The sequence below is a fragment of the Nannospalax galili genome, unplaced genomic scaffold (genome assembly GCF_000622305.1).
Source record: "Nannospalax galili isolate Female #2095 unplaced genomic scaffold, S.galili_v1.0 scaffold381, whole genome shotgun sequence".
NCBI classification, from domain to species: domain Eukaryota; kingdom Metazoa; phylum Chordata; class Mammalia; order Rodentia; family Spalacidae; genus Nannospalax; species Nannospalax galili.
In genome coordinates, this window is record NW_008347312.1 from 190,289 (window position 1) to 203,267 (window position 12,979).

The 12,979-nt window shown below is 43.9% G+C and overlaps 1 protein-coding gene across 1 annotated transcript in view; it reads left to right on the forward strand.

Moving 5' to 3' along the window:
- Positions 1-6,273: 6,273 nt before the first annotated feature.
- The window catches only part of Cog7 (component of oligomeric golgi complex 7), a 93,340-nt gene continuing 86,634 nt past the window's right edge, over positions 6,274-12,979 (forward strand). Inside the window, exons 1-4 of the mRNA XM_008843817.3 lie at positions 6,274-6,577; positions 10,803-10,951; positions 11,199-11,315; positions 12,345-12,513. Coding sequence (XP_008842039.1) covers positions 6,409-6,577; positions 10,803-10,951; positions 11,199-11,315; positions 12,345-12,513 — 604 coding nt within the window. The 5' untranslated portion in view covers positions 6,274-6,408. The remainder of the gene's footprint in view (positions 6,578-10,802; positions 10,952-11,198; positions 11,316-12,344; positions 12,514-12,979) is intronic.

Sequence of the window (12,979 nt, forward strand, 5' to 3'; positions counted from 1 at the left end):
GCTTGGTGGTGCACGGTTGTAGTCCCAGCACTCAGGAGGCAGAGGCAGAGGGATCTCTGTGAGTTCAAGGTCAACCTGGTCTACATAGTGAGTTCCAGGTCAGCTGGGGCTACAGGGAGAACCTGTTTCAAAAAAGCCCAAAAGGCAAAAAACAATGTTTTAGACAGGGTCTCACCCTGGATGGCCTGGAATTCAAAGATACCTGCTTGCTTCTTCCATGTGCTGGGATTAAAAGTGTATGCCACCATGTCAGGTTGAGAAAAAAAAATTTTAAAGAAAAAAATCGGGCTGGAGAGATGGCTCAGTGGTAAAGAGCACTTGTGTTCTTTCAAGGTATCCTGGTTCTGTTCTCAGCACATGGTGGCTTGACAACTGTAACCCCATTTCCAGGGGATCCAACACCCTCTTCTGGCCTCTGAGGGCTCGGCACATACATGCAGGCAAAACACTCATATACATAAAGATTAATAAATTCATTTTTGTCTTTTTGAGACAGCGTCTCCCTACAGTCCCAGCTGGCCTGGAACTCGTTATATAGTCAAGGCTAGCCTCGAATTTACAGAGATTCTCCTGGCTCTGCTTCCTGAGTTCTGGTACTAAAGACGTGTGCCACCATGCCTGGCCAGCATAATCTTTTTAAAAAACATTAAAGGGACTTGAGGGATGGCTCAATGGTTAAAAGCACTGACTGCTCTTGCAGAGGATATAGGTTTGATTTTCAGCACTCATATGGTGACTAACAACTGTCTGTAACTCCACTTCCAGGGGAATCTGATGACCTCTTCTAACCTCTGTGGACGTTGTATGACACAGGTGCACTTACATTCATGCAGGCAATACACTCATACACAAAAAAATAACATTTTAAAAGTAAATTAAAAAAACATTAAAATGACCTGAGTGGAGACATTAGTGCCTACGTACTATAGGGAAATGAGTTCAAAATTTAGCCCAGGCAAGCTAGAAAATGGCTTTAAGACTTGACTGCAGATACAGGTATATTTAATGATATTAGGTTAATATTTCAGAACAATAAAAATGATAAGTATATGTGTGTACCATCAGAGCCCCAAAGTACCTGAATAAAAAATGGGGATGGAGGAGAGATGGCTCAGTGGTTAGGAGCACTGACTACTCCTGCAGAAGACCTGGGTTCAGTTCCCAGCACACACATGGTAGCTAACAACCACTACTCCAGTTCCAGGATATCCAGTGCCCTCTTCTGGGCTCTGCAGGTATTGCACACACATGGTGCACTTACATACATGCAGACAAAACATAAAATAAAAATAAATAAAAATAAACATAGCTGAACAGAAGTTGGACAATTCAACAATAATAATGGGAGATTTCTGTTCTTTTAATAATTTGTAGAACAACTCAAAAGATCATCAAGGATATAAAAGTTGGTTTTTGAATTTTTTTTTTGATTTGTGAATGTCATACATCTTGGTCTTATTTAGATCCCCCTATCTGCATCCGCTTATAGTCCCCCAACCCCAACTGGTTTTCATGCATTCTGTCATGTATGTTAAGGCCTATCAAGTCAAGTTTCTGTTCCCAAATATCCTGTGTGAGCCCATCTACTGGAGCCTGGTCAGCCTATCCAGCATCACTCCCTTAAAGAAAACTAACTCTCCTCCCAATAGTAGTTGGTTGCCAGTAGTTTCTCAGATTGTTGGGTCTTCTTACCCATTTCCCCCTTTCCCTCTTCTCCGCTTGGCTTTTGTCTAGTTTGAACTTGCATGGATCTTGTGCATGCTGTCACCATTGCTGTAAGTTCATATGTGCAACTTCCCAGCTGTCTGAAAAACCATTTCCTTGTGGTTGTCCACCACCCCTGGGTCTTACAGTCTTTCTACCCCCTCTTCCACAGTGGCCCCTGAACCCTAGGTGGCAGAGGTTTGCCAAAGGTGTCCTGCCCAAGGACATGTACTCTGCAGTCTCTTTTCTCTGCAGTTTGGTCAGTTGTGATTTTCTTGGTTAATCACTATCTGTTGCATGAGGAAGCTTCATTGGTGAGAGTTGAGAGATGCATTAATATTCTTTCTGCCCCCTGTTCTGCTGTGTTCTCTGAGTCTTAGGTATAGAGGTTGCATTATAGAAGTGTCACTTAGGGCTAGGCACCTCACAGACACTGATTCTCTGTGTTTGACCTGTTGTGGAACTCTGTAATAGTCTCTATCTGTTGCAAGAGGCTTTTGGATAAATGGGAAGAGGTAAGTTATAACATTTTGAAGCACACTAATAACCATCTTTACTAAAATATATGGAACATTCCACCCAATGACTATAGACATTTCTTTCATTTGTTTTGAGGCAGAGTACTGCTATATAGCTCGGGCTGGGCTCCAACTCAAGGCAGTCCTCCTGTTCCTGCCATCCTAATGATGGGATTACATGCATGCATCACCATGCTCAGCTACAAATACATGTTTTTTTCTTCCTTTGTTTTGGAGGGGATATATTGATTATATATGGTGTTGAGTTCATAAACACAGTTTCTTTCAAGTATGCCACATTTACTTTCCCATAAATACTTTTCCTCCCTCCCTCCTGCTAGTTTCCTTCCTTCTGTCTCCATTGTGCTTTCATGTCCTATATACCTTTAGGAATCGGTATCAAACCTGGGATCCACAAATGAGAGAAAACATGGATGCCTATCTTCCTGAGACTGGCTTCTTTCATTTAATGTGATCTGTAGCTGCTTCCATTTCCTAGCAAATGATGTAAGGTCATGCTTGCTGAGTGAAATTTTATTGTGATACACATAATTTCAAATGCACTGTGGCAGGAACAAGCCTCCTCCATAAATAAATGTAATAAAAAATGTAGCCCCAAATGTCAATAGTTTCAAGGCCGACATCCTGATTGAAGTGAACAGAGGGACAGTTCATGCTGCAGACTGGAAGATTCAGTATTAATCAAGATGGTCATTTTTAAATTGATCTGTAAATTGAACATGCACATCACACATACACACATAATAAATACTATAAATCTAAACAATTTTAAAAAAGAATCCAGAAACCCTTACATTTATGTCAGTTGACATTTTGTGTATGTCTTTGATGCTGTGAATCAAACCTAGAGCCTTGCACATGCTAGGCAAATTCTCTCCCGTCAAGCTACCTCCCGTCTGTCAGCTAACTTTGACAAAGATGTAAAGGCAGTTTACTGGAGTATTTTCAACAAAAGTTCTTAAATGGTCAAAACAAAAAATTCCCACCAAATACTTTTACCTAACAGTAAACACACACGCACAAAATGGATTGTAAGGGGCCAAGAACATTCACTGGGGGAAACTGGAGGAAAGACAGCATCTTCAGCAGATGGTCCTAGAAAAACTGGATCTCCACCTGTAGATGAATGAAACTAGAACCCTATCTTTCACTTTGCACAAAAGTTGACTCCAAATGGATCAAAGACCTCAATGTGAAGTCTAAAACTCTGAAACTATTAGAAGAAAACATTGGCAATAACCTACAAGATAGAGGTATAGGAAAAGATTTTCTAAGCTGGACATCAATTGCTCAGGAATAGGGTCAAGAGTCAACAAATGATTTGGACCTCGTTAAACTAAAATGCTTCTGTACATCAAAAGAAGCAACCAAGGAAGTGAAAACTCACAGAGTGGGAGAAAATCTTCACCAGCAACACATCTGACAGAGGTTTAACATCCAAAATACATAAAGAACCCACAAAAGAATCAAGAGAACAAGTAATCCAATTAAAATATGGGCTACGGATATGAACAGAGAGTTCTCAAAAGAAGAAATAAAGATAGCTAAGAAGGATCTTAAAAGGTGTTCAACATCATTAGTAATTTGGAAAATGCAAATTAAAACCACTTTAAGATTTCATCTTACCCCAGTCAGACTGGCTAAGATCAAGAGAACAAATGATACCAAATGTTGCAGAGGATGTGGAAAAAGGTGAACCTCATTCACTGCTGGTGGGACTGCAAACTTGTGGAATCTCTATGGAAAGTGTGGAGAACCCTTAAAAAACTAAAAATGAACCTACCATTTGACCCAGTTATACCACTCCTTGGCATATACCCAAAGGAATCATTCTATTGCAGAGACACTTGTACATCCACGTTTGTTGCTGCTCTTTTTACAATAGCTGAGAGATGGAAGCAACCTAAGTGTCCCTCAACTGACGAGTGGATAATGAAAATGTGGTACATTTACACAATGGAACCAGGATAATGAAAAGGAACCAAGGAGGTAAAGGAAAAGAACCTGAGAGAGTAAATAATAGGAAACGTGTTACTAAGTGAGAAATGGATAAAAATGGGGTTATTTAAATGGGAGGAGGGAGGGAGGGTTATACAAGGAACCTTGGGGATAAAAGGAAAGAAGGAACGCAAGAGAGGTAGGGCCATTGGTGATGGTATTATCAAGGGAGAAATGGGGAGAGAAGAGAGAAATAATGCTTAGCTAGTTTTAAAAAAGAAGAAACCATATTAGTCCAACATCCTACTGACAAATTATACATACATTATTTCTACACAAGTCCATGTGTATAGCTAAAGGCATTACACATGCATGTGCCCAGGTGCACTTACATACATGCACTTACATATATACATTCATGCACTAAATTAAAAATAAAAAATTAAAAACTCAAAAGACATCTGTGAAAGTTCATAGAATAGAAATGTCCAGGGCCTGGTGTGGTGGTGCACACTTTTAATCCCAGCACTCAGGAGGCAGAGGCAGGTGGATCTCTTGAGTTCAAGGCCATCCTGTTCTACATAGTTCCAGGCCTGCTGGAGCTACAGGGAGACCCTGTCTCACAAAGAGAAAAAAAAGGAATGTCCATACATAAAGTTTGAAAATGGTAATATATCCATACAATTTAATAGTATCCAATAATAAACAATACATGTTACAACATGGGCCTCAGAAACATTATGCTAACTGAAAGAAGGTGCCAAAAGCCTACATATTCTGTGATTTCGTGTATTCGAAATGTTCAGAAAAGATTAAGTTCATACAGATCAATAGTTTTCAATAACTGGAAATGTCAGCAAATTTTCAGGATTCTTTTTTTAGTCGATAGAAATCTGATAGAGATTGTTTAACCAAAATTTACTTAAAATCATTGACTTGCATACTTAATGAATTTTATGTTCTGTAATTGTCAATAAAGCTGTTTTCTGTTTTGTTTTTTGTTTTGAGGCAGGGTTGGTTTGTAGCCCCAGGAACTGAATAAAGCTATTTTTAATTACACTTTTTTTTTTTTTTTAACCTTGCGTGTGTGTGTTGGGGGTGTACTTGGGTAGTCGGAGAACAACTTGAGGGAGTTGGTTCTATCAACCGTGTGGGTTATGGAGATTGAATTCGGGTCGTTTGGCTTGGCAGCAAGCACTTTTAAAGGCTGGGCCATCTTGCAGGCCCTGAATCTTTTTTTTTTTTTTTTTTTTTTTTTTTTTTTTTTTTTTGTTTGACAAGAAGTAGCATATTATAGAGGTATCTGAAGGTCATGGTCAGTTTGCTCTCACCAAAGGCTAGCATACTCTTTCCTAACTTGTGAATTCAGGTTTTTCACATGTATAGACTTCTAGAATTGCTGTATGCATTTGGAGTAAGAAGCGAAAATGACATTATTCCTAACCACACACCACGGAGATGATGAAGGAAGCCTCTCAGCTAGCTGTTCGTTCCTTCCTTCCTTTTTTTTTTTTTTTTTTTTTTTTTTTTTTTTTTTTTTTATCCCTGCAGTCCCAGCTGACCTGAACTATGTAGACCAGGCTGGCCTTGAACTCACAACGATCCATCTGCCTCTGCCTCCCGAGTGCTGGGATTAAAGGCGTGGACCACCATGCCCGGCTGCTGTTCCTCTCTTAGGGTTAGCAGAAACATTAGTGTAAAGATGGGACATTCAGGAAAAAATAGGAGGCAAACTTGGCTAGAATGACGTGAGAGACCAGGGGTGGGTGGAGGTCAGAGCTGTAGTAAGGGCAGTGAGGTAAGGGGTGCTGCAGGCTGCAGCGGCTACCTCGCTCGAGTCCGAAACCGCACTGCCTCTTTCCTAACGACGCCGTTCCTTCATCACACGCCCGCAGAGAGGAACAGCCCTCGTAAGGACTGCGAGGATTAGGCGCGGCCTGTGGAACGATTTTATAGGAAGCTTATAGATCAGTAGAACTGTAGTACCTGCTGGTGACCGCTCCCAGCCTGGAGCCCAACGCGCTCGCGTCACTATGGTAACGGACGTCGACTTCCGGAAAGAGTACGGCGCGCCGCTAGGGTCAATCTGGCCGTCTCGGGAGCGCGCTGACTGGGCGACTGCCTAGCTGAGACTTGCGGGCCTGGGGGCTTCCGGCCGCGTGTCGCCGTGTTGCCCGCCTCGTCGTCAGCGCAGCCGGCCTGACATCAGGCCCGAGGCCGGGTCGCCATGGACTTCTCCAAGTTCCTGGCTGACGACTTCGACGTGAAGGACTGGATCAACGCGGCCTTCAGGGCAGGCCCCAAGGAGGCGGCGGTGGGGAAGGCGGACAGCCACGCGGCCACCCTGGTGATGAAGCTGCAGCTGTTCATCCAGGAGGTGAACCACGCCGTGGAGGGTGAGCCGCGCGCAGCCGTCCCCCACCCGGCCTGGGCGCCAGCCTGCAGTGCTGGGTGCAGTAGCCGGGCCAGCCGTCGGCCTTCTGGTGGCATCAGGGAGCGAGTCCAAGCTGACAAGTTTGGACGTTGGTTTCCCACCTCTGGCAGGGCCATAACATTTCCTTTGAAACCTTAAAGAAGCAGGGCATGGTGGCGCCCGCCTGTATTCTCAGCACTGGGGAGGTGGAGCAGGGACGAGCTGGAGCTCCAGGCCAGCTTCGGTATGTAAAGTATGTAGTGAGTTTGAGGTCAGCCTGAGCTGCATGAGACCCTGTGAAGAAATCAAAGACACCGGATGGAGAAACGGATCAGTGGTTAAGAGTGTGCAGGTACTCCGCTTGCAGATGATGCCAGCACCCATGTCAGCTGCCTCACAACCGCCTGTAACTCAGGCTTCGGGGAGTTCCAGCACCTCTGGGCCCCTGCACTCATGTGCACATACCCATTCACAGACCCCTCACGGTACGCATCATTAAATATAAATGTTTGAAAAAAGATGGAAATAAAACTAAAAAGAAGGCCATTGTAGAGTTACACACCTGTAGTCCCAGAATTCGGGAAACTGAAGCAGGACTACTTTAAGTTCGAGGCTAGCTTGGGCTACATCCAGACCATCCATGGTTATACAGCAGGATCTCACTCTGTAGCCCAGACTGGCCTGAAACTCATAGGCTCAGGCTGGCCTTGAACTTGTGGCTATCCTCCTGCCTCAGCTTTCCAGTTCTGGGATTAAAGGAGTGTGCTTCAGGCCCAGCTGAAAGAAACCCTTTTGGGGAGTTTGGGGAAATGTGGTCGCATGTAGCTAAGATTGGCTTTGAAATTGCTATATAGTCGAGGGGACCTTGAACTCCTGATTTCTGGCCTTCGACTGGGATTACAGGTGTTTATTACTGTGCCTGGGAAAAAGTGCTTTTGAGAGGAATTAAATATTTAACTGTTTCTAGTATTTAGTGGTGTTTAGGAATGATGCAAATCTACTGTAATATATCTTTCTAAGCTGAGGAAGATGGGGCCATCCTGAATGGAGTATTTTACCATAGTGGGGTGTGTGTTTGTGTATGTGTGTGTGTGTGTGTGTGTGTGTATACTAAAGATCAGATAGCCTTGTTCTTATTACTGAGTTCCTAGCGTTCATTCCACTTTTTTAAAAAAAATCACTACAGGATTAGAAGAAGCCTTTTCATTGCAGCTTTAACACATTCAGTAACACACTCCAGAGCAAGAGTGCATCTCTCACAAGTGGCTATAAGTTTCTAGGTTCACAGTTGAATTAATACAGTTATACAATATTGAACTCAGTATAAGCCCTGTAAGACATAAAATTGAGTGAGTTTTTAACCTTTAAAAAAGATCTCCATTTCATTTTAGAATATATTGTTTCTTGCAGAAAGACTCAGTGTTTTTGCTACTAACACTGAGATGTTGGTGCATGAATCTCTAATCTGTATATATCTGATTATTACTAGTTGTAATTGGTTGCACTTGGATCCTTGGCGCCTTTGTATGTCTGTAAAGTCATCGGGTAGATTTCAGTGGTAATATTTATTACCTCACTTTTTTATTTTTTATTTATTTTTTTGGTCTTTTTGAGACAGGGTCTCCCTATAGCCCCAGCAGACCTTGAACTCACTATGTAGACCCAGCTGGCCTTGAACTCACAGAGATCCACTTGCCTCTGCCTCCTGAGTGCTGGGATTAAAGGCGTGCACCACCACGCCCAGCTACCTCATTTCACATTTTAAAGAATACTTTATTTTTTATTTTATTTTATGTGTATGAGTGTATTGCTTGCATGTATGTAAGTGCATTTGTGTTGTGCAGTACCTGGGGAGGTTGGAAGAGGATGCCAAATCCCCTGGAACTGGAGTTATAGACAGTTGTTAGCTGCGATGTAGGTGCTAGAAATCAAACCTGGGGCCTCTGCAAGAGCAGCCAGTGCTGCTAACCACTGAGCCATCTCTCCAGCCCCTCATTTCACTTTTTGTGACATAGTCTTACTAAGTTGCCCAGACAAGCCTTGAACTTGCAATCCTCTTGCCTCCGAATCTTGAGTACCTGGGATTACAAGCCTGTGCTACCAGAGCCTGGAGATTTATGGCCTTTTTTTCTTTAAAACTTATGACCAGAACTGAATGTGGTGGTGCATGCCTTTAATCCCAGTACTCTGGAGGCAGTGGCAGGTGAATCTCTGTGAGCTCAAGGCCAGCCTGGTCTACATGGTGAGCTCCAGGCTAGCTGTAGCTAGAGACCCTTTCTCAAAAAAAAAAAAAAAAAAAAAAAAAATTATGGCCAGGTGTGGTGGCACATGCCTTTAATCCCCAGCAGAGGCAGGAGGATTTCTGAGTTCTAGGTCAGCTAGAAGCTACATAGTGAGACCCTATCTCAAAAAAATTTTCTTTCTAGCCAGGTGTGCTGGTGCATGCCTTTAATCCCAGCAATCTGGAGGCAGAGGCAGGTGGATCTCTGTGAGTTCAAGACCAGCCTGGTCTATATAAGTGAGTTCCAGACTATCTGGGGCTACAGGGAGATACTGTCTCAAAAAAGACCAAAAATTTTCCTCCCTCCCTCCCTTCCTTCCTTCCTTCCTTCCATCCTTCCTTCCTCCTTCCTTCCTTCCTTCCTTCCTCCCTCCCTCCCTCCCTCCCTTCCTCAAGAGTCCTTCCCTCTCTCCCTCCCTTCCTCCCTTCCTCCCTCTCTCCTTCCTTTCTTTCTCTCTTTCATGTGTATAGTATGTATGTGTGGGCACAAGTCACATGCCCCTCCTTTGCACATCACTGCAGACCACACAGTGGCCACATGGCCTTGCTACGGTTCTGTAGCTCAGGTCCTGGGGTACACTTTTCTGTCCTCAGTCCGAGTGTGGGAACAATGGAAGAGTAGGCTGGTGATGCTCAATGGTCCAGGGACCAACATCTTAGTGTGCAGAGGTGTTATAAATGCAGATCTTGAATCCTGTTCCACACCTAGCAGATGGAGGATTGAACAAGGCTGAAATGTGCTCAGGTGTGAGAACCACTGTACTAACGATACTGTAATGTTCACTCCCCTCAGCCTGTTATGGTGTCTCCAAGTTAGGGTCATCATCTAGGGCCACATATTACACATGCACCCTCCTTTGTCCCCAAACTTGTAAGACACCTGGGTTAGGTGTTTAACTCTGTTTCCACATCTTCACTGTGGCAGCCACAGCATCCAGGGAGCTGATAAAAGTTACCCACACATCAGGGGAAGACATGAGACAGGCTTGCTTTCATTTGTAGATCAGGCCTGTTCCTATCCCCTGCCCTTGGCCCCACTTTAAAGACTCTGAGTTCAGGACTAGAGGGCTCAGTGGTCAGAGTTTTGGGTTTCCCTTTAGAATGCTCCATGGATAGTTGAAATCTCCAAGCAGAAGCCTTCCGTTTGCACTGACACCTAGTGGACTTGCTGAGAGAGCACAGAGATTCATAGCAGTGACCTATTTTGGATGAACATCTTTGGAAGATATCCTTAACCCAATTCATTTTAAAATAAGAACGAACCATATTCACAGGTCATGTGGCAAATACATTTTTCATTCCTGCTCTACACTGAACCCAGTGGTCCTTTGAAGTAGTACCTCTTCATGATTAGGAAAGCTGAATATATTCCTGAGAAGGTTGGAATTAGCAGAAAGGTACTTTAGAAAAAGTTCAACAAAATAAAAATCTGAAAACAAAAAAGGCCCAGAAAAGCAGAGAAGCACATAGAAGGCTTGGCAGGTACACCCCAGAGCTACATCCCCAGCTCTTTGTGTTTTGAGGTAAAGTCTCACTATGTAGTTCAGGCTGGCCTGAAACTCCCTATATAGCCCAACCTTGCACCAATTTTACAGAAATCCTCCAGCCTTAGCCTCCTGAGAGTTGGGATTACAGGCATGCACCACCACACCTTTCTCCTTCAGTCTTTCTTGCAGCAGGTGGTCTTGGGCCATGTTGGTGTGTATTGCTCATTAAAGCAAATAGCTTCACTCAGCCTGCAGGAGACAAAGTTCTGGCTGAGGCCACCTCCCTGCTTATCCCTTTTCTGCCCCATGTCTCCTGCAGCCTCCAAAACCTGATCGGTAATGTTGTAGGGAAAGTTGCCTCATGTGTGTCCTGCTTTTCACTTTGATTGCTCCAGTTTTCACCTTTTGTGTTCATTGCCATTCTTGAATTTTTCTTGCAGAAACAAGTCTCCAGGCCCTTCAGAACATGCCCAAAGTGCTCCGTGATGTGGAAGCCTTGAAGCAGGAGGCCTCTTTTCTGAAAGAACAGATGATTCTTGTCAAGGAGGACATTAAGAAATTTGAGCAGGACACCTCACAGTCCATGCAGGTCAGCCAGGATTCTTTATTCAGCAGACCTTCCCTCTCCCAGGGGTGGGGGTGAGGGTTGGGGATAGGGGGGGTTGTGTGTGTGTGTGTGTGTGTGTGTGTGTGTGTGTGTGTGTGTTAAGCAGCAGAACTCTGTGGGAAGCCATACTGAACTCAGAACTCTATCCAGCATGCCAACCACCTTTCTGCTTGGTGCCTTCAACTTCAAAAGAACCGACATTTAATTTTGCACCCCATTTCTCCTTCAGGTGTTGGTTGAAATCGACCAGGTGAAGTCTAGAATGCAGCTTGCCGCTGAGTCTCTTCAGGAAGCAGACAAGTGGAGCACGCTGAGTGCTGATATTGAGGAGACGTTTAAGACTCAAGTAGGTTTCCTATCTGTGGGACACTGAACGTCATTTAGGAAGGAAATCAGAGCCATAGGGGCGTCAATAGCAGCAGACAGAAACGTGTATGTAAGTGCACCCATGTCATGCAGTGCCCATAGTCAGAAGAGGGTGTGGGTGCTGGAAATCGAACCCCAGTCCTCTGCAAGAGCAGCTAGTGCTCTTAACCACTGAGCCATTTCTCTAGCCCTAGTGCTTCTTTAAATTGTGTTTCTTTGGGTGCTAATAATGTTAAACATGATGTTTGTGGGCCACTTTTTGAAAAAATATTTTATTATATTTTATGTATATGCATGTATGTGAGTGCACCTGTGTCGTGCAAAGCCTCAGAGGTCAGAAGAGGGCTTCAGATTCCCCTGGAACTGGAGTTAACGATGGTTTGTAGCTGTCATGTGGGTGCTGGGAATTGAACCCAGGTCCTCTGCAAGAGCAGTCAGTGCTCTTAACCACTGAGCCGTCTTTCCAGCCCCTGTGGGCCACTTTTAAATCTTATGAGTTACCTTTTATTAAAGAAATATTTTATTATTTTTATTTTATGTGTATGTGTGTATTACCTGCATGTTGGTAAGTGCACCTATGTTGTGTGATGCCCGTGGAGAACAGAAGAGGCTGCCAGATCCCCTGAAACTGGAGTTATGGACAGTTGTAAACTGCCGTGTGGGTGCTGGGATTCGAACCTGAGTTTTCTGCAAGAACAGTCAATGTTCTTAACCACTGAGCCATCTCTCCAGCCCATGAGTTACCTTTTTTACTAAAAAAAAAAATTTAATTATATTTTATTTGTATGTCATGGTACATATGTGGAGGTCAGAGGACCACTTGTGAGAGTTGGTTCTCTCCTTCTACTATGTGATCAAGCACAGGCCATCTAGCTTGGCAGCAAGCATCTTTACCTGTTGAGCCATCTCAGCAGCCCAATGAGTTGCTTTTTACTGTATTTTATCCATTTCCAGTTGAGGTAGTGGGAGTCTTTTAAAATAAACATCCTCTGTTCTGGTCTTTTTATAGGATATAACTGTGATTTCTGCCAAGCTAACTGGTATGCAGAATAGCTTGATGATGCTTGTTGATACACCAGACTACTCAGAAAAATGTGTGCACTTGGAGGCTCTGAAGAATAGGCTGGAGGCTCTGGCCAGCCCCCAGATTGTGGCAGCGTTCACCTCTCAATCTGTAGGTGAGTATGGTCAATCTCATCTTTGGACACACTTCTGTATAAAAATAAGGCTGCATGTTCAGTCTTTAGCTTCATGTTGATTGAACTAGGTAGACTGCAGAAAGATCTGTAACTATGATTCTTACATATTTTCAACATTTTATGTGAAATTTCCTGACATACACAGTATTTGAAACAGGTATTGTGAACGTACTGTCCTAGTTTGTTTCTTAATTGCTGTGACAAAACACTCTGATAACTACCAACTTGGGGAGGAAAGGGTTTATTCAGCTTACATCTCCCAGGTCGTAGTTCATCAGGGAGCCCAAAGTAGGAACTCTGGGCAGGAACCTGGAAGCAGGAGCTGGAGCACAGGCCATAGAGGAACGCTGCTTACTGGCTTGCTCCCCTAGCCCCTGCTTACCCTGCTTTCTTATGCAACACAGGCCCACCTGCCCAGGGGTGGCACCACCCACAGTGGGCTGGG